This window comes from Vanellus vanellus (genome assembly GCF_965231255.1).
Source record: "Vanellus vanellus genome assembly, contig: HAP1_SCAFFOLD_1110, whole genome shotgun sequence".
Taxonomy (NCBI): domain Eukaryota; kingdom Metazoa; phylum Chordata; class Aves; order Charadriiformes; family Charadriidae; genus Vanellus; species Vanellus vanellus.
Genome location: NW_028126847.1, coordinates 513 through 20,915, shown reverse-complemented (window position 1 = coordinate 20,915; position 20,403 = coordinate 513). Strand labels below are relative to the sequence as shown.

The following is a 20,403-nucleotide window of genomic DNA, read 5'->3' as shown; positions in this document are numbered from 1 at the left end:
TCAAAGCCAGCCCCTGGAAAGGTGTTGAGGTGAGAAAGTAAGGCTACTTTTGTCTAAGTACACCCACCATCACCACAGTTTATTTATGGCACCAACATAAAGCAACACACAGCTACCATGAAAGCCAGAGAACAGCCTCTCTTCCTGAAAAAGCTTTGAATACACCCAAACTCCTCCACACCAAATTACAGCAGCTCACGGAGGCCAAGCACTGCTTTTACTACCTCACGGGGCTGGAGCCATCGTTGCACGGACACAGACCCACACACAGAGGCAGCTCGAAGGAGGAAGGAAGGCCCTTGAGGGGCAACAGGGCACTATCACGCCTACAACAGCCTCCCTCGAACAGAGGGGGCCGGGCCTCCGGCCTCTCACACCGCCCCCTGACAGGCGGCCACCACACAAACGCCTCTCGCCGTGCACAGGCCGCGACTGCCAGGCGCATGCGCCCGCCGCCTTTTATAGCTCCTCTAAGTATCGCGAGATCAGAGGTAAATTCTCGCGCAAGCGCCTTTTCTCCCCCCCACCCTGAGCGGAGACGCGATAGTCCCGCCTCTTCCCCTACGAGCCAATGAGAGGGCGGGGCGGAAGGGGGCGGGCCAATCCCTTTCCGTCGCCGGGCGTCTCCTCATGGGGCCGGGCGCGCGGCGCCAGGTGCGTGCGGAGCGGAGGGGGCGGGGGGCGGAGGGGGGGGGAGCGGGGAGCGGGGAGCGTTGCCATGGCGACGGCGGGCCGGGGTCGCGCGCGCGGCCGCCATGAGGGGAGGGCCGAGGGCCGCAATGGCGCCGGACCCTCCGTCCTCATGGAGGGGGCTGTGGGGCTGCTTTGGGGGGTCAGGGGGCCGGGGGGAGCCCGGCGGGAGCCACTTATGGCGGCGGGGGACGCTGGGCCCAGCTTCCCCTCAGAGGTGCCCCTTCCATTTTCTTGGGGCGTTTTTCCCCCCTTAAAAGGAGCCTCGGCCTCCTCCCTGCCTGCTGAAGTACCGTGTTCTTGCTTTTCCCTCAGGTTTAGTGTGAGAGGGGGCGAGGAGGGGGCGCAGCGGAGAGGAAAGGTAAGGCCTCGAGGTGCCGGGCATCCCTGAAGGTGTGAAACCCCCAACTCCGGCAGCATGCCCGGCCCGCTTTGCTTTCCAGAAACACTCCTGGAAAGCCGGTCCCGCCTGCAGAATCGCCCGCTTGAGGGCCATCCCTCTGCCTCCTCTGCTGGGGCTTAAAAAGGGCAGACCGAAGCGAGCCTGGCGCCTGTCGGGCAGTGCAGGCTCCCGTGTGAGTCTGTTGGGATGCAGACCTCTTTCCAGCTTTTGCTGTGTCGCTCCCTCGCCTTTTTCACGAAGCCCGAAGCACGTGGAGAATCACAGCTTTAAATAAAAGTCTCTGATGTGTTTTAACTTGTATCCGGGGAAGCTGAATCTTGTGTTTCTAACGTCGGCACGAATGGAAGCCGGGCTGCTTTTCCTCGCGCCGCCAGCCCCCCGCTGTCTCTGTAGCCTGTCCCTTTCTAGGACGGTTTTGATGATCCGTGCGGGCCTGCTCCGGTTGCGACTTCCACGTGGAGGGACAGAGCTTGGGAATCGGCCAGGGACGACTCATTAACGTCCTTTCGGATTCTTCTAGCAGAAGCGTAGCGGGTTTGAGACTATAATATAACGTTTGGCTTATCCCAACATCTTAAAGCAACTTAGTTTAGAAAGAAGATCTGAATTACGCTCTCACTGGTGGTTGTTCTTCTCAGCACTCGAAGCTAAAAGTAATTGATGAGCAATGAATTTGTACTTGCTTCTGTATATAATTTGAGAGGGCTTTTCCAGAGGAGCCCCTCTTCCACCATTGAGCTGGACGCATGCAGGTTTTACTTAAACTTTAAACATTCAGGTCTAGCGTGCAGGTGTAGCTTTACTTGTCTGTTAGCTGCTGAGCATGGAGGCAGTCAGAGGGCATCCGCAGTGACTTCCCCATCTCCTTCGGTGGAGAAAACGTCTCCTGAATTTCCCGGGGTGGTTCTGCAGGCTGGGGTCTGACGTTGGCTGAGCGGTGGCAGCGCGTTTCCTAGAGTTATGGCAAGGTTTTTGTAAATATATACTCTGTGTCAGCCTTAGCGTTAATTTGGCATATGCTTTGTTTAGGCGTTTCGTTTTAGCTGGGATACATCTTTGTATTTCGGGCGGTTTTGCAGCTGGATCTATCTTCTTTCTATTACTGGTTAGGTTTAGTCAGTCTTGGCGACTCAGGGCATTGTTTAAAGATAATGATTCCTTGCTGAAATCTGCACCTCAAGGGCTTTAGGATAAATTAACTGATTTCTTAGGGGGAAAGAGAACGCTGCAAACCTAGGCAGGGACTCTATAAGCACAGTGCCATTAATAAAGGTGATGAGAGACCATGCTGTGACAGGAGAACGGGGCAGCTGAGCCAAGAACCCGCTGCGTTTGATGTTTACACTCTCTCCAGCTCCCTGTAGTCTAAATAGCTGGAAAGTTCCCGACGTCTCGAGGAGGAAGACTGGAGAGACGCTTCTTATCTTGTAAGTGCCCGTCGCTCCCTCTCCTTCATGGCACCCGCGTTCACGGCATGGCCAGGTACTGCAGGGTCCCCTTGGTGCTTTTTTCCCTGCGGCAGTGGTGCCACGCTCTGAGGTAATGCTATTTCATTTCGGTTACCTCGACCGTGCTGGCATGATCTGTCCCCCTGGAGAGCAGACTTTCTCCCCAGGCCTGAAATCTGGAGGTTTAAATTTCTTGGCTGAATCTTGAAGACTTGTCCTGAGGAGAAATAAGCACTTTTTTTGGAGACAGAATTATTTCTGATTACGTTATTTCTGATTTTTTTTTTTCCTTTTTGGCTATCTGCATTAAATAGAAATGAAGGTTGACGTTTGTGATATTAGATTACCATTTCTCGGTAACTATATTTATAAAAGGTGGTTTTTCCTGAGTTCAAAATGACTTTTGAAATGTCCTTGGTGCTTTAGAGGCACTTTTGTCTTAAGAGGCACTTAAAAATTGATTTGATGCTGTTCCATTTCTGTTTTTTTCTGCTGTTTAAAGTAACGCAAATGTGTAGGACGAGCGAAATGGGAGCAGTGCTCAGGCAGGTGAACAAGCAAAACAGAGGAGGGCCTCGGGAGGAGTTTATGAACAGGCTTGATATCGAGACTGAGCTGATAATTCGCAACCTAAAGCTAATGTAAACTTAAATTAGATCTGTAAACGAAGCCGGTGGAGAAACTGGGGAGGGTTTTTACCTCGGGCTGTTAGGTGCCTTGGAGGGAGTTGAGGGCAGATCTGGACAGCAGCGGGAGTTCAGCGTGTTGCTTTCCACAAGCTTCCTTCTTAAATATGCCAGTTAACAAAGGTTACGTGCTTGAGTCCCTAGCTCATCTGAAGTGTCTTTGCACCGTTAATTAAAATTTGGCTGGCTTTGTGGAAGCAGCCTGTTCTTCCGAAAGAATCAGCTAATCCACAATGAGAGATCTTACCCTACTGGAAGGAGAAAAAAAAAAAAAAAGAGAGTTTTTTTTCCCCCCTTCTTGTTTTCCATCCCGACTGTACTTGGCTGTATTCACTCAGGGCGAGTTTGATGTTACTGCCCGACTGATCATGTGTGCGGTGCGTCCTCCTGCCTCCCCGAGAGACACCCCTTTGGAGCGGGTGTTTTTCCGGCAGTTTTAACTCCCCGAAAAGGTTCACCCCATGGCCTGATGCTTGCAGGCGTTTGGGGGGCACGAGGCTGCGGAGGTTCGTTGTCAGAACAGCGTTGAACAGCTGTCGGGCTCGACGGCGGGTTGGAAGAAGGCAGGGTACAACGTTCAAAAGGGTGTGGGATGGAGGAGGCTCAGGGCCCTGCAAGCACGGAGGGTGTAAAACCAGGAGGTGCAAGCGGTCGGCGGGAACGCGGTTCCTCACTTGCTCAATGCGTTTGAAACTTTCATCCGAAATCTGGGCTCTACAGTAAAATAAAAATCTGATTGTTTGAGGTGATGGGCAGTGCGTGCTAAGTGGTGTTTTGGGAGGCAGGTTGTGTAGACCAGCTCTCTGAGGTGTTAAAATGTTATTATATTATTGTTATAATGATATATTATTATTGTGGTGATAAATAAAATCTTTTCAGAAGGGATCAGAAGTGGAAGGCTGGCAAGCATACTGCATCTGAGTGTCTGCGGGAGTCGGTGTGCCCCGTTTTCATCATCCAGCATCAAAAGATGATGGTTACATAGATTATTGGGACCATTTCTTAAGTCATCCCTACCAACATTTGCAGCACAGCTGAGGTTTCATAGCTGTAAAACTTTCTCCTGCCAGTGCTGCTGCTTCGCTGCAGTGAAGCAATTGCAGGCATCTCGTCTGTAATAGAAATGCTAAGATGTCACCGAGGCTGTGAAACCTGTAAAAAAAACTATGATTTTGGGCCAGCAGCTTTTGTGCAGCATTTCCTTTTGGCAAGAGCCTGCCTCCTAGAACTTTTGCTGGACTCTTCGTTATAATTAGCAAGAAAAAATGGGCAAGGGTAAACAGTTCTGTCTGCTTTCTTTCCCTTTTAATAGTCTTATTTTGGAGAGGCAGAGTGGGAGAGGACCGTGTGCTGGCAGACCTTTGGTATTTTGTCATGGGCTGTTGATAGACTTCTCAGACATATAACTTTCTTTAAGGTCATATCCCACCGCGTGTAGACGTATGGCAGGGCTGGTTAATCCTTCTCTCATCACCAGAGAACGAAATGCTCTGGGTGGCTTTTTGTAGCCAACAAAAATCTTTGTGTCTTTCTTCCCCCCCGCTGTTTTTCCCAAGCCGCAGGTTTGCTGACGGGCATCGCCTTGGAAGCAGGGAGCGCCTGCTCCGAGGTATGGGCTCGCAGGCAAAGATGAGCGGCCAAGGTGAAACGAAGGGTCTGGCAAACAGTGGTCTGCCAGTGGCCACGGCAACCCGGTTTTGTACAAAACAGCCCCACGATTGTATTGAGCTTCGTTGTAAAGGAAGTTAAGGATGTGTATGAGAGCCGCGGGGCAAAGTTCAGAAACAAAAAAGTGCAATTCTCAGCCCGAAGGTGATCTCATAAAGATAACAAACCCTGGTATTTATCCGCCCGTGAAAAGCTGGCTCGACAAAAACCTGTGGTCTGTTCCACGTCGTATTGCATATATGTAGTGACTTTGCTTGTGGTGATTTGTCTACTATAGAAACTGGATGGCTTCTACGGTGAGCCTGGGTAAAGAAACATTGTTGGAAGATGGAATGCCACCTGCAAAAAAGCCCAGGTAAATTGAATTATACTCCGGTGAATTTCTTCTAATAAGAGCTTTTCCCTAACCTTGCATTGTTCTTTAAAGAGCATGACACTTGGCACCGAGCCCCAGCAGCCGTTTCGGTTGCTGATCCAAGAAAAGCGCCCTGTCCCTAGCCGTGCCCTGTAACTAGTATTTTCCTGCGGTGCGTGCAACAAAGACCTTAACACCCAGAACGTGCTTCGTTGCTGTGGTTTTTTAACCCCTAAGCCAGGATGCATGGTTGCAGAGAAAGCTGTTTTTTGCTGTACTGTCTCTGTGGTTTTGATTGGTGTTAATCCTAGCTCAGGTCCTGTCCACATGTAGGGTCACGCCTGATACGGTGGTCGTGCTTCTGCACTTGAGTTGGACACCGGTTCCTGGGAGGACAGGCAATTACTCGAATTAGTATGATTTTGCTGCATGTAAAGGCTAAATAATTCCACTTTGGAGGCTCCCTATACTAATAAGTAGGTCGTCTTATGGTTCTCCAGGCTGAGCATGACGCTAACTTGGGACATATCCACACTTCTTTCCACCCAGGGTTGGTCCTGTGGCTGCTGCAGTAGCGTGGACTCAGGATTTAAGGCATCGCCGCCTGCGAACGAGCAGCTCGTTCTTGGGAGTTGTCTTCCACTAATTTGATTTATTTACGAGTTATGGAGGGCTGGAGAATAGTTTCTGTGAGGGACCTCTGGTCTCAAGGTTGGTCCAGTGACTGTGGAATGAGCAGAAGAGCGGCTGGGAGATTATGTTTTCCTTGCCCAGGATATCAGGGTAGAAACAATCGTATTTATCAGCGTGGGAACAGAATGCCTCTTTCAGAGCTGTCGCATAGGATGTTAAGACTTGTGTATTTGTTATTCTTTTGGATTTCAGTCCCTAGGTTTCTGGTTGTGTTTTTATACTACCTCATTAGCACGAATATTGGCTTATTCTTTGCGTGCTAGGCTTGCAGGCCCAAAATTAAAATCCATTTATCGCCACCGACAGCGAAGACCTCTTAAAGAAAAGGGTTAACTCGTCTGTTTTTGTAGGCAGAGGGAAGGCAAAGCCTCATCTGTCTGGTGTCGGTTTCCTTTCCCCTTCTCGCTTAAATATCACGTGTTTGCAGATAAAAAAACATTCCTTCCAAATGAGCTGCCTCCCTGGGCTGCTGCTTCCATCTTCTGCGAAGCTGCAGCCGCTCCCCTGCGTCAGAAAAGCAGCTTGACCCGGGGCAAGGCATGATGAGGAGAAGCACATCTACTTAATAAATAATAAATTTCAAATTTAAAAGCACTGTGCAGGTGTAAAGCTAGGAAAATAAGGAGGAGGAGGAAGGAGAATATAGCCACACAGCTCTTGCGTGAGACTGTTATCATCTGGGCTTCCAAAAGATTGGCCTGGAGCATCCCGCTTACGTTGCAGGCGTAACAGGGAAGGGATTTCTGGTCCTGCTGAGCGGTCTTTTTAGCAAAGAGGGGCTGGGGGGTGGGAGGGTCCTCCCCAGGGCAGAGCTGGGAGGAAACCGTCGCTTCCTTCCTCTTGTGCTGGGATAAATGGGGCTGCTGTCTTCAGGCCCCCGTTTGGCACCTTATTTAAACCAGGATCAGTCCTGGCTGTGTTTACTCCCCGCCTGGGAGTGCGATGCGTGTTTTGTCTCAGTACGTATAGAGTATGTATGTGTCTCCACAGCCATCGATAACATATATCCATAATGCTCACCACACCTTTTCCACAGTCTCCAGCCTTTCTGCAAGCTTCCAGGTAACTGTTATTAACAAGACCTCCCTTATTCCAAATTTTAATTGAATTAGCTTTGCTTAGGAAGTATTCCTGGGCGGTATTGACTTCCCCAGTAACCGTCTCGGTAACGGTCTCGATTGCCAAATATGTTATAATTACGTACCTTGTAATTGTGGGCATTTGTGATGCTGATCCGTAGAGCTGCACGCTGTCTTGAAGGGATGCCGAGCTGCTCCTCTCATCCTCTGTTTATCAGAGCACCCTAATGGACACATTGGTTCGAAATTTAGGCAGAGGGTACCTCCCTTGTCTTCGGTCTGCATGTTCCACGACCTGAGACATCCTCCCATCGATGATGGTACCAACTGTGCTACTTTTCTCCTCTTGCAGGAAGCTGTTGCCAAGCCTCAAAACCAAGAAGCCTCGGGAACTTGTTTTGGTGATCGGGACAGGCATCAGTGCAGCAGTTGCTCCGCAGGTCCCGGCGCTGAAGTCTTGGAAGGGTTTAATCCAGGCCCTCCTGGATGCTGCTATTGACTTTGATCTCCTGGAAGATGAAGAGAGCAAACGGTTTCAAAAGTGTCTCCACGAAGACAAGAACTTGGTTCACGTTGCCCACGACCTCATCCAGAAGCTGTCTCCGGTGAGTGTGCTTGTAGTAAATATTCGGTACCCCGCCCTGAGCGTAGGATTTGGCTTTCGGAAATAGCCAAATTTGGTTCCCCAGTGTGCCCCCATCTCCAACGATCCTCTATCGACAAGGAACCCCAAGTGCAGTTAATGTGCCGGGTTCCTGAGACGTAATTCTGCCGTGGGCACCAGCTTTTGGGTATTTCACTCGGAGTATGCTGGGGGGCAGGTGATGAGGTGCACCCGTCTCAATGCCGTTAAGCGCTCTGTGTCTGCCTTGCGAGGACCTACGGCTTTGCGGAGGTCTTCAAGAAATAGGCGGGTAGTTTTCATCGAGTCGTTTAGCGTGAAGCGTTAAAAAGAAGCCCGACTCTGATCTTAATCTGTCTCCCTTTCTCAGCGCACGAGCAATGTTCGCTCAACCTTTTTCAAAGACTGTTTATATGAGGTGTTTGATGACCTGGAATCCAAAATGGAAGATTCTGGGAAGCAGCTGCTCCAGTCTGTGCTTCACTTAATGGAAAACGGGGCACTTGTGTTAACCACAAACTTTGATAACCTGCTGGAACTGTACGCAGCACACCAGGGCAAGCATCTGGAGTCTCTTGACCTGACTGATGAAAAGAAGGTAAACGATGATGATTTTCTTTTTAATTGTGAGGGCTGAGCTGGTACAGCGCAGGACAGTGGGATGTGCCCTCGCGCCTGCGTAAGGGGATTGTACCGTTCATCATAATTTAAATGACGTTAGACAAACTCCAAGCAGAGGCTCTGACCATTTGGGGCAGTGAGCAGAGGAATGAAGACGAATGCTGGTTTCTGAAATGCTGCGCTTGCTGGCTGACATCCATTGCTCAGGAGGAGCCCTTAAGCCTGGTATTTCTTTGATCTCTGTCCTTGAAACTTCTGGCTTGCCCTTGCTGAAGTACCGCAAGCCTCGCTTCCACATAAGGCTTGGGTTGACGTTTCTAACCGACACGGGAAACTCCGCGCGAGGCACAAAGCTGACTTTTCTATTTTTATAACGTGCTGCGGAGTGCTTTTTGTGGCAGAGCGTTTTCAGGGCTGTAGCCTTCGAGGCTTCCCCCTTGCCCCGTGTCCTCGTTCTGAAACGACTGGATGGCTCCTGCTGGGTTACTCGCGTGCTCCGGCTTCTTCTGCCGTGCTCTCGGATTCGTAGCTGCGAGCTTCCCTCCTTCCGCCCCCGGCAGGCAGAAAATCGGACTGTGAAACCCTGAGCTCCTCGCCACCTGCCCACCTCATCTTTCCACCCCGGGTTGTACCGGTGGAGAGCATCTTGTCCTTCTGTTTGCTTGTTAAACACGTGCCATATGCAGGTCTCTTTCCATTCTGAGTCATTTCTGTGCTTCGCGTTTCCTGCGTGACCTCTTAATCTGCATGGCTGCAAGATGTACTTACAGTGTTACAAATAAGCATTCTAATTATTGCAAGCTTAAATGAGCTAAGGTCTGCAGGAGTAAACTGAGAGCCTCGGAAGTGGCTTTCTGAAATGAAGGTCAGCTGTTGAGCTTCCTCAGATCTTCTCAGAGCTCAGAGGCACCAAGAAATAAAACTCTGTAGGCTTGAGAAACACGCTGAAGTAATATTTATAGAGTTTTCCCCTTTTTTCTGCTGAGTCTGGTGTATTGATTCGGTCCCTCCCCATCGCATTTGCTGTTCAGCTGAAGTGCTGACCCAAAAAAACCTCCGCAGGCGGTAGCTGTGGGCCGTGATGTAGAGGCTGATGGACTCATGACCTCTTGAGGAGACAAGGTGCAGCATGAGGAAGAAGCTGCCTCTTTGAAACCCTTCCCCACCGGGGTGGTTTTAACAGCGCCGTGGACGCTAACGTGACGCGCCCGCTAACATTTCTGGAGGGGTTTGTTTTGCGCAGGTGCTGGAGTGGGCGCAAGAGAAGAGGAAGCTTAGCGTCCTGCATATCCACGGCGTTTACACCAACCCCAGCGGCATAGTGCTCCACCCGGCCGGCTACCAGAACGTGCTGCGCAACACGGAGGTCATGGTGAGGCAGCCCCTGCCTTCTCTCTGCTGGGCATGTTTTGGGGTCCCGTACGTTGTGCATATACGTCTCCCGCTTCCCTGACAAACCCGTATGTTAACCGGGCGTAGGCTCAGCTGAGTTTAAAGACTGAGCTTCACACAGGGTGGTGGGAGAGCCCTTAATTTTGTGAAATAGAAGCGGAGGGATGGATTCTCGAGCCCCGCTAAGCTGCAAAAGCACCTCAGCACGCTTCTGTTGAGGGCGATTGAATGATGGCACTCCTGCAGAGCCTCATCAGTGATAAGGCAGGTGCTGTCTCTTGTGCCTTGTGAAGATAAAGCTTGCCTTGACTAAGAACGTCTTTCCCTTTTTTAAAGCGAGAGATTCAGAAGCTGTATGAAAATAAGTCATTCCTGTTCTTGGGCTGTGGTTGGACTGTTGATGACACCACGTTTCAGGCCCTGTTTTTAGAGGCTGTGAAGCACAAGTCGGACCTGGAGCACTTCATGCTCGTACGGAGGGGAGACGTGGATGAATTTAAGAAGCTCCGTGAGAACATGCTGGACAAAGGGATTAAAGTGATTTCCTACGGAGATGAATACGCGGACTTGCCCGAGTACTTCGAGAGGCTGACGAGCGAGATCGCCATGCGGGGTCGAACAGGTACGGGGCTTACGGGCAGTGCAGGATGCCCATCTGGGTGCAGCCACCATCTCCCCACCGAACTCGGGCATCCTGTCACACGCAGCACGGTTCTTGACTGTCACCGTGGACTTTGCAGCGTGGGCAGTGTTAATAGCCCCCATTCTCTATGCTGTATTATTCCTTAAGCTTTTTTTTTTTCTTTGACCCACAAAAATTGTCTGCAAGTGTAGCTGAATTTGGGGTTTGGTTTTACCAAATCGCAGTGTGGTTTTATAGTTTAAACAGCTCTGCTGCTTCCCACGCATCCAAATGTTATTTTTCACGTGCAGCTGCAGTTATTTATTCCCTTTCCAGCCAAAGGGCATTTCAGTCTCGCTGACCTTCGTGCTGCTCAGCCTGAGGCTAACGCATTAACATACGAGACATCTCGCTAATAAATCATAAAAATGGGGAAAAGAAGTGAGTTGGCGTGCCAGAGCCCTGCTGGCCTGCGTTCTGAGGGTAAAACCCAGCCAGGAAAGCCTGTGCGCCGCAGGCACTGCGTGCCGTTCGCAGCGGGGCTCCCCGTGCCTGCGCAGCCACCTCGGGGCTGCCTTTCCACCCCGTGGTTGCTCTCTCCTAGGTGTGCCTAAGGAGGGACAACAGCTGAACGGCTCTGCTGCTGCCCACGCCGAGATAAAAGGTAAGATTCTCCTGAGCGGCTTCTTCGCCTTTTTTAGCCCCGTTGCGGCTCCCTGCGAGCCCAGCGGCTTCTCGGGCGGGTTTTGCAGAGCCTTTGCTTTCCCGCAGGATGCAGCACCTGAGCACCAGCCTCCTCCCAGGACCTGCGCGGTGGCAGGGGACGCCCTAGGACGGGCCAAACCAGAGCCGGCAGCTCCCGGGGAGGCCTGCGTGGTTTAAGGCCAGTCTAGGGGAGGATGGAAGCCCGCTGCTCTCGAGCTGCGGCCCGCACGCACCCAGCCGAGCCGGGACACTTCAGGCAGGAGCCAGAGCCCCCTCGGACGGACGCCTGGTTTAACGTAGTAATTATCTTTTTATCACGGTTGCACGTGCCTGGGGAGCGCGGTCTCCCCCAGGGAGCTGCAGCCAACTCTAATTTCATACTTAGTGCTTTTGTATTCTGTACTTTCAATTAAAAACATGAAACTTGAGCGTTTTTTTTTTTGTTTTTTTTTTTACTTGAAGCTCTAGTTTTCTAGTCCTGTCTTTATACTGTACAGTATTTTGTATGTTGAAGCTTGTATTAAAGGCCTGTTCACTTAACTTTTGGCTGGTGTGTGATTTACACGCCCAAGGAAATAGGTTCTGGCTGGAGGCAAGTTATTTATACACGGAGAACAAATTATGAAGTTTATTTTTATATAAATTATGTCTCTTAGCAGACAGCATTCAATTTATTGCACTATAGCACATCTGCGGTACAGAGCTACAAGACATCATAAGAGAGTTTTGTATTATTCAGTGTAGCACTTCAGACCGGGATCAAGAGGCACTCGAAGGGGGGGGGGGGGAAAGGGTGCAGGAAAGCAGCAAGCAGCCACCATTAGCTTCCAGTATAATTTTTTTGTTTTTCCTTTTCACTAGCAAATAACGCTGAGGACAGGAGACGGGCAGGAGCACGCTGCCTTCCTTCCTTCTCCAGCCATGATTAGCAATATCGGACCAAACTGCAGCAGCTCTCCAGCTCCTGCCTAAATACGTGATGTCCGGGTACCCTGCTCCAGAGTCCCGGTGACGACAGGAATGGGGACTTTAAGGCAATTTACCATCTCCCCTCCAGCCCAGCACAGGCCGTCGCTTTTTTTGGTTTTTCAATTTTGGTGAAGCTGCCACTAGCAGCAACGTTAACAGCCAGATCATCCAACGCTGCCGCTAAGCAGCGCCTATCCTGCTCGCCCCCGATAAAAGTCACTTCTATGTCCTCCCTAAGCTGGTCTAAAAATCAAAAGCAGCTCAAAAAAAAAAACCCAAAACGCCTTCAAATCCCCCAAAAAGCACAGCAGGTCCTCGCGCTGCTCCCCCCCCCTCCCTGTGCAGCACGAACAATACAAAGCTCTAGATTCAGCCTCCCCGCGCGGGAGCCTGCGTCACTTAAAACAGAATGAAGGAACCCAGGGGAAGGGCTTTTGCTGGATAAAAGGGGTTTTATCCGGAAAAAAATTACCCTTCGCACCAGTATCCCTTCATTCTGTTCTGCACTACACGGGAAAGACTAGTCGGTAACGGGGTAAAGCATGTTCTTCTCGGACATCTGCAAACAGCGATTTGGTGTTTTTTAGGCCTTCATGAGCGCTGCGACCACGGCCTTGGCGTTAAGGCTTCGCAGATCACAGTAAGTTTGTCCTGTACCAACGAAAACGATGGGCTTGCTCGTGATGTAGGTCATGGAGATGGCGGCGCCGACCTGCCGAGGATAACGAGCACCGTTAGATTGCAAATCCAGCGCTAGCCCCTCGTGGGAACAGACCCAAGAGCTTGTCAAATATTCAGCCTCCTCGTACTTCTCGGATGTGTATGGTCCCCATACGCCCCGCTGCGTTAATGCTTATAAACCAAGAGACTTCACGGCCCCATTTTCCACGCGTGCAGAAATCGGGACTGCTAAATTTTGTTTAAATGGCTTAAATGCAAGAGAAAGGCAGGGGACGGCATCCCGGACAGCGTGAAAGTGCCCTGTGTTTGACAATTCCTGTCTCTCCCTCTCCGGTCACCAGCGGGAGGCTGTGCAGGGAGCTGTTTCGACAACTTCCTTACCTTGTCATCGATGGTATCGAATTTGGTGAGGACAATCCCGTCGATGAGCCGCGGCGTCTGGGCCATGGAGTGATCAGCCAGGGCCTTGTTGAACTTGACCTGAGGGGAGAGAATGGATCGAAGAAACGCATTTGTGGTGCTGCTGCTGTCCAAATCTCCAATAAAACCGACAGAAGTGGGGTTTTTTCCCCCCCCCTCGATCTTTGAGGAAACAAAGCCTCACCAGCTGATCCACAGCCTCATTTCCCACCAGCGCTTCCCCAACGAACAGAACCAGGTCAGGAGCGTTGACGGCGATGAGTTTGGCCAGTGCCGTCATCAAGGGAGCGTTGTCCTGCATGCGGCCCGCCGTGTCCACCAGCACCACGTCAAAGCCCTGGTTGCGAGCTGGGGAGGCAGCGTTAAGCAGGATGCTCCCCAAAAACGGCATCTCCCGCCACCAGTTTTCCACCTACCGTAAGAGATGGCCTCCATGGCAATCCCTGCGGCGTCCTTGCCGTAGCCCTTCTCGTAGAGCTGCACCATGGTCCGCCCGCCGTGGCTCTCCGGAGGGTGCAGGGCGTTGAGGCGACGGGTGTGGGTGCGGAGCTGCTCCACTGCTCCCGCGCGGAAGGTGTCACAGGCAGCGATGAGGACACTAAAACCGTTCTCGATGAGCCAGAACGAGATCTGTAGGTGGCAATAGATCAAAAAAAATCCCGTTGGCAGTCACAGATTGACCTCAGCACTGGTCCCAGAGAGCCAGCAGGACTGTGTCCTACCTTGGCCAGGTTGGTGGACTTTCCAACGCCGTTGACGCCACAGAAAGTGACCACATAGGGTCGGCGATGACGCTGGGCATCCATGACATCACGGAGGACATCCACACGGCGCTGGGGCTGCAGGATCTGCACGAGAGCCTCCTGCAGGGCCTGCTTCACCGTCGAGGTCACCGCTGGGAAGGAGGAGATGGAAAGAGAACCCGTCACGCCTGAGAAACACTCCTGAGCCCCAGACCACAAGCAGGAGGCCACACGGTCACTTACTGGTGAACGTTCCCATCACCTTCCCTTCCAGTTTCTTAGCCACCGATTCACAGAGCTGCACTGCGATCTCAGCTGCCACGTTTTTTGCTTTGAGAAAGAGACAAGAGAGAGGAGAGTTAGCGCTGCTGAGGAGGTTACGTACGCCGGATATCGGCGTCAAGGGAAGGATGGAGTCAGCGTGAAGGATCCCCACCAGACTAGACCACTGCCCCCCTTTTGATGCACTGTTGAGGGCTCCCCAGACGCGAGACAGGAACTCGTCACGGTTCCTGTGGGCAAGAACGGCCCAAACTGTGGGTGCTCACCCGATGGAGCACAGGGAACCACCTCAAACTAACCCGCTCACAGCGGATCCAGACATACCGATCAAGTGATCCTTCATCTTCTCCAGTACGGGGTCCATGTCCTCTCTCGTCAAGCTCTTGGAGCCCACCAGGCCTTTCAGCATGCCAAACATGCCCCCCAGGCCACCCTTCTTCACACTGCGGAGAAGGGGAGGTGTTATCTTTAGGTTTGAGGAGCAAGTCACATAGGGCACACAACTGCCAGATGCAAGAAGAGCCCACCACACAGCTGAGAAACACACCAATTTGTTCCCACTGCGTTACTGGTTAGACTGGGAGAGAAATCAAGAGGCGTGTGGCAAGCAGGGGCTGCAGAAGCCTCTACCTGGGTTTCGAAGGGTTCTGAATAACCTTCTCCTCTTCAGCTTCATCATCGCTTTCATACTCAAGGTCGTAGAGGCGGCCGGGCTCACGATTTCGATCCCCCAGGGCCTGTGAGGGGGTGGGGGGGGGGGAAGATGCACCCTGAAAATCGGCAACCGCTTACCATCATCTCCCCCTGCCCGCTTTCGCTGCAACGAGTTGTCGTTGGCAGCAGAGGCAGCTCTGCAGAGATCTCTGCTCAGCCATCTCACGCCACTGGCAGCCGCCACAGCTGGAGACAATATCCTTTAGGCAGCAGCTTTACGGGCTTGGCGCTGCCATCCCCCTTTCTAGCACTTTCTCAGCCAGCCGTGGAGACCAGGCTGGGTTTGCAACGCCCAGCTGATCCCAGAACAACGCGCTGAAGCAGACAGAGCGACCTGATTTTTTCCTTACCATATCAGGGTCAAATTCCTCCACGGGACAAGCCTCCGCGCTGCCGTTGGTAGTGGAGTTACTGTAATCGAGTACTTTGGCATTAGAATTCCCCAGATCCCACACTCGGGGCTTCTTCCCCTTTTCCTTCTGTGCCTCGGGCTTTGGAGATCTGCCGAAATAAAGACCAGAAACACACTTTGTTCAGTGCAGTGAAGCAGCAGCAATCACCTCCTTAGAAGGTGGGAAAATTAAAAGCCCGGGTTACCCAAAAAGGCATAAATCAAGGCCAAACTTGGCTGATTCAGTCTCCAGAGTTTATCTGAACTTTAGCCCTGTATCAGCGGGCTTTACCTCGAGCCAGGCATTGATGCGCCACTGCCCTTTGCTCACAGCCGGAAAGCCTCACCAAAAAGAGGTCTGGACCTCTCCCAGGCACACGCCAGGTTTCTAGATCTCCCAGGGAAGGGATCAGGCTCTATTTCCCCTCCAGTATTCCCAGCACACCCTCTCCCAGTCTCTCCAGCCAGCAGGGAAATAAGGAAAAAGGGAAATAAGGTCCAGGAAAGCAAGGACCAACTTCCAGGGGTCACTGAAGGAAGCAGAGACTCAGCGATGCCCGAGGGACACCAGGAGGAGCTGGTTTGAAGCACAGCTAGACTGATCGTGTCCTCTTACCCACCTGGACTTCTCCCCTGCTTTCATGTGTCTCTTGAAGAATTCCTCCCGGTTCTTTTGCAGGATTTCATCCTTGGTCAGTTCCTCCTTCTCCCCGGCTGCGGAGGGCTGCTTGTCACCTGCAGATGCTTTACCGGGCGCTGCGACAGCTTCAGTGCCTGACGGAAAGAGCTCCACCATGAGCTCAGACCAGTGTTTGGGTGCTACGAGAGGACTGGGAAAGCTCTGGAATATTTATTCCCGCCCCCATCCCTCTCCCATCAACTCACCCTCTTTTTTGGAACCTTTGTTCTTCTTGTTCTTGACTTTCTCCTTTGGTTTCTCCCCTCGGGTTTCTATCATACACTTGACAGTCTTCTGGGACTTGAGAGACTGCTCAAACGTTTTCATTACCGTGGGAGCTCGGACTTTACTGCTCTCCTCTGCATCCCTGCGGGAAGGTGGCCCGTTAGCCTGAATTTCAGCTCTCCCCCCCGCCCTCACAGCCCCCCATCTATCTCCACTTTAAATGGAAACTCAAGAGGAAAAAACAACAACAAAAAAAAAAGGCTCTGCTACCGGAGGAGGCGCATGAAGTCATCTTTAAAATCAAAGGTGCCATTTAGGAGGCCCAGGGTGCCTTTCTGCTGGAACTCATTGCGATACTTGTCTCTGAACTCCTTATGGACGTCGTCTATCAACTTGTCGACGTAGGTTAGAGTCAGGATCTTCTGAAACCCCACCTGCAAAGCAGCACAGCGCAAAAACGTTGCTCTTTCAACTGATTTAACTGCAGCGTCTAGCTGGCAAGGAAGCCAAAACCTTTGCGTTTGATACGAAGCTCTTCAATTTTGGCAGGCTTCAAGCGACGTTTTCTAGTCTGACCTCCCGAGCTTTTAATATGCTCTCAAAAAAAAATGGGAAAATAAAACGGCACGGCCCAGAGCTTCGTGTTAAAAGGCGACACCAATAAAAATGGGTTGACTGTTTCACGGCAACAAAGACACGTAGCGAAAGACCAGCAAGCCTTTGGCTTATCTTTAGGTACGCAACGAAGGTTGTGTGGATTTAGAGAGATAAGGGGAGACTGAAAGGGAGAGTGTTAAAATATTTTCGAAAGTAAACAGGACATCACATTTCTGGCTTTTTTTAAATAGATCCGACCAAAATAACAAGTTTTATTAGGATGTAGCAGCGTGTACAGCTTCTATTTGAGGTTTAATGAGTTCTAATCCTCTCGCAGATGATTAAAATAAGCTGCTACTGCAGTGGTGTATGACCAAGAGACACCCCACATCCACCCACCAAGTCCACCAGGCTCCCTCAGGAGGAAGCATCTACGCCAGGATCAGCACTCAGCTCCCTAAGACACTTCCAGCACCACGTTGCACCTCCTCACCCCAAAGAATCCCACAGCCAGAAGGAGCCAACCCAGTTCTGGGCGTCAAACAACAGCCCTACACAATTAAATCACCCGTTTGCTTAAGCCGCCATGAGATGATAATTGTTCTCTTCATTTTCAGACTGGATCACCACAAACTCACGGATGGTTTTTCCCATCGTATGAGCCTCATCCTGACACTTCCCAACCAGCACCGACTCTTGACGGACCCCGGTTTCCCCACATCCAGGCGGGCAGCTGCTGGCACGGGGAGGAGGAAGAAAACACTACGCCAGGAAAAACCTTCCCGTTATCAACACACGAGCTGCTTTTCTTCCCAAGCAGCGTGGATGAAGCCTCCTTGCCAGGTCAGCCGCTGCTCCCCGTCAGATTTTAGGAAGGCAGCAGAAAGCCTCACCCCTTTGGGAAGACTTTTTTTTCCCCCAACTGAGCCACATGTGAATGCCCCTTTTTTGGGGGGTGCAACCCCCCTCCCTCGGGGTTCTGGGGCTGGAGGGAGGTTACTTACCACAAACACCAGCTCAAACTGGTTGTCCAGTTTGTACTTGAGCGTGAGGGCTTCATGGGTGAAAGAGTTGTTGCCGCCTCGCTCCTAGGAGAGAGGAACCGTTGCAAGGGGGGTGCCAGCAGCAAGGAAACCCCAGAATCATCCCTGTCACCCTCCGCCCACCCCCCCTCCCCCAAAAAGGGCTCCAGCACCTGTTATAGGTGGCTGAGCACCTCTTACAGGTCGCCCAGCACCCCTCATAGGTGCTCCAGCACCCTCGCAGCCACCCTAGCACCCCTCCCAGCTGTTCCAGCACCCCTTATAGCTGCCCCAGCACCCTCACAGCTCCTCCAGTCCCCTCACAGCTGTCCCAGCATGTCTTATAGTTCCTCCAGTCCCCTCACAGCTGCTCCAGCACCTCTTATAGCCATCCCGGCACCTTCACAGCCGCTCCAGCATGTTTTATAGCCAGCCCAGCACCCTCACAGCTCCTCCAGCACCCCTTGTAGCCGTCCCAGCCCCATCACAGCTGCCCCAGCATGTCTTATAGCTCCTCCAGTCCCCTCACAGCTGCCCCAGCACCCCTTATAGCCGCCCCAGCCCCCTCACAGCTGCCCCAGCACCCCTTATAGCCGCCCCAGCCCCCTCACAGCTGCCCCAGCACCCCTTATAGCCGCCCCAGCCCCCTCACAGCTGCCCCAGCACCCCTTATAGCCGCCCCAGCCCCCTCACAGCTGCCCCAGCCCCCCTTATAGCCGCCCCAGCCCCCCCCCCTCCCCTCCCCCGTGCTGGTGGTCCCATCCACCCCCCCACCCCCCTTCCTCAGACATACAGTCCCGCCCAACCTTCCCCCCCTCCCCGGTGGTCCCGGCCGCCCCCGCCCGGACCTGCAGGAGGACGGAGCGGATGAGGGCGTTGACGGGGGCGGTGGCGGCAGCGGCAGGCCCGCGGACGCCCTGGAAGCACCAGAGGACGAGGCCGCCCTTGCTGAAGATGGTGAAGAAATCGAGCATGGCGGCGGCGGCGGCGCCGGGCCCGGCTCCGCGCACACGTCGCACTGCCCCGCCTCCCCTCCCCGCCGCCGCACTTCCGCCGGAAGCCCCCGCCCCCCCCGCGCGCCCATTGGCGGAGGGAACGGGAAGGGGTGGGGCGGCGGCGAGCGAATGGCGGGCAGGGGGCGTAGCGGAGGGGGCGTGGTTAGCCGGGCGAGGGGCGGGGCCAGGCGGCATGCTGCGGTGGGGGCGCGCTCTGTGCCCGCTTAGGCGGGGGGGCCCGAGGGGGTCCCCAGGACCGGGGGGGGCTCCGGGCCGCCCCCTCCGCACCGCCGCCCCCCTCAGCTCCGATATCTTCCGCGGTGAGACCGGGAGGGGGGGGTGCTCCTGGGAACCGGGTTGGGGGGGGCCGGGGAACGGGGGGATTTGGGGGGTCACGGGAGGAATGGAGTGGGGGGGGTGTCGCAGGGAACGGGGAGGGGGGTCAAAGGGGTGGGGGGGTCCCGGGGAATGGGGGGGGGGGGGTCGCTGAGGGGCCTAGGAGGGGTTATGGGGAGGTCCAGGGAATGGGGGGGTCGCTGCGGAGGGTTATAAGGGTGTCCCAGGGGACTGGGGGGGTCCCAGAGGGACCTGGGGGGCTGGAGGGGGGATCCTGGGGTGTCCCGGGGGGCTGGGGCGGTCCCAGGGGGGACTGGAGGTGTTCCAGGGGAAACTGGAGGGGGACGTAGGGGTAAGGTCAAGGGGGGTCCCAGGGGGGACTGGGTGGTCCCGGCTGGGGGGCTTGGGGGGGGGGTGTCCTAGGGGGCCGGGGGAGGTCCTGGAGGGGGTTCCAGAGGGGACCAGAGGGACCCAGGAGGGACTGGGGGAGGTCCCAGGGGACTTGGGGTCCCGGGGGAGGGGGGTTAGGGGTTCGCAGGGGTCTGGGGTAGTCCTGGGGGGTCCCAGGAGGGACTGGGGAGGGGGTCCCAGGGGACTGTGGGAGATCTTGGATGCGGGGGGGGGGGGCCCAGAAGGTACTGGGGGGAGCCCAGAGGGGACTGGAGGGGGTCCCAGAAGACTGGGGAAGGGACCTGGGGGTTTCCAGGGGACCCAGGGTGTTTTGGGGGGGGGTCCCAGGGAGGCCTGGGGGGAGTCCAGGGAACGGGGGGGGGGGGGGGGGCGAGAGGGGGGTGGCCTGGGGGGGGGGGGACGGTCCGGGTGATTCAGAGGGGACTGGGGGGGGGCCCAGGGGGGCTGCCAGCTAGTCCCCCTCCCCCTCCCAAGTCTGGCAGCCCCCCCACCCCCCCCCCAAATATCCCAGCAGAGCTGGGGCAGGGTCTGGGGCGCCTGGGGCAGACTCTGAAGGATCAGGTGCCGGTGTGGGGGGGTATGGAGGGGGGCTGGACCCCCCCGGGAACCCCCCCGGGCCCTCGCCCCCCGAAGAAGCCGACGTGGTGGTGGTGGGGGGCGGCGTGGTGGGCTGGTCGGTGGCGTACTGGCTGAAGGCGCTGGAGAACCAGCGGCACGGCATGAGGGTGCTGGTGGTGGAGCGGGACCCCACGGTGAGACACCCCCCTCCCGGGGTGGGGTACGGCCTTGGGGACCCCCCGCTTATCTTTTTTTTGCTGGGGGGGGGTGTGTGTGTGTGTGTGTTCTCCTTTAGTATTCCCAAGCCTCCACGGTGCTGTCGGTGGGGGGGATCCGGCAGCAGTTTTCCCTGCCGGAAAATATCCGCATGTCCCGTTTCTCCGCCAGGTTCCTCCG

At 54.0% G+C, this 20,403-nt stretch overlaps 2 protein-coding genes across 5 annotated transcripts; one reads left to right on the top strand and one right to left on the bottom strand.

Annotated features, from left to right (window-relative positions):
• Positions 1-1,008: 1,008 nt before the first annotated feature.
• Positions 1,009-11,412, top strand: LOC309685707 (protein FAM118B). Its single transcript, XM_082501437.1, has 8 exons — positions 1,009-1,051; positions 5,173-5,250; positions 7,375-7,627; positions 8,015-8,242; positions 9,509-9,637; positions 9,994-10,279; positions 10,884-10,943; positions 11,051-11,412. Exons 2-8 carry the CDS (start codon positions 5,180-5,182, stop codon positions 11,062-11,064), a joined length of 1,041 nt encoding a protein of 346 aa, XP_082357563.1. The 5' UTR covers positions 1,009-1,051; positions 5,173-5,179; the 3' UTR covers positions 11,065-11,412.
• A 49-nt stretch (positions 11,413-11,461) lies between these two features.
• On the bottom strand, positions 11,462-19,023 carry LOC309685708 (signal recognition particle receptor subunit alpha-like). 4 transcript variants are annotated; one of them, XM_082501438.1, is made up of 14 exons: positions 18,556-19,023; positions 17,690-17,773; positions 16,359-16,522; positions 16,070-16,230; positions 15,805-16,003; positions 15,144-15,294; positions 14,710-14,816; positions 14,404-14,522; positions 14,041-14,127; positions 13,777-13,949; positions 13,471-13,684; positions 13,239-13,402; positions 13,016-13,114; positions 11,462-12,665 (listed from the first exon to the last, which is right to left on the bottom strand). In XM_082501438.1, the coding sequence occupies exons 1-14, from the start codon at positions 18,895-18,897 to the stop codon at positions 12,537-12,539; spliced, it is 2,193 nt and encodes a 730-aa protein (XP_082357564.1). In that variant the 5' UTR covers positions 18,898-19,023; the 3' UTR covers positions 11,462-12,536. The 4 variants fall into 4 exon arrangements, 3 of the variants coding, with proteins under 3 accessions (XP_082357564.1, XP_082357565.1, XP_082357566.1); XM_082501439.1 differs by having other exon boundaries at positions 15,805-15,958; XM_082501440.1 differs by having other exon boundaries at positions 15,805-15,928.
• Positions 19,024-20,403: the final 1,380 nt, after the last annotated feature.

What these genes read in the sequence shown, in the direction of transcription:
- LOC309685708 (XM_082501438.1), bottom strand. Translation starts at nt 18,897, where the DNA reads ATGCCGCCTGGCCCCGCCCCTCGCCCGGCTAACCACGCCCCCTCCGCT. An exon ending in AGTTTGAGCTGGTGTTTGTG is followed by an intron (nt 16,523 to 17,689) that starts GTAAGTAACCTC and finishes GCTGCTTTGCAG; the next exon opens with GTGGGGTTTCAGAAGATCCT. An exon ending in CATGGAGGCCATCTCTTACG is followed by an intron (nt 13,403 to 13,470) that starts GTAGGTGGAAAA and finishes CTGCCTCCCCAG; the next exon opens with CTCGCAACCAGGGCTTTGAC.
- LOC309685707 (XM_082501437.1), top strand. Translation starts at nt 5,180, where the DNA reads ATGGCTTCTACGGTGAGCCTGGGTAAAGAAACATTGTTGGAAGATGGA. An exon ending in CCACCTGCAAAAAAGCCCAG is followed by an intron (nt 5,251 to 7,374) that starts GTAAATTGAATT and finishes CTCCTCTTGCAG; the next exon opens with GAAGCTGTTGCCAAGCCTCA. An exon ending in TCATCCAGAAGCTGTCTCCG is followed by an intron (nt 7,628 to 8,014) that starts GTGAGTGTGCTT and finishes TCCCTTTCTCAG; the next exon opens with CGCACGAGCAATGTTCGCTC.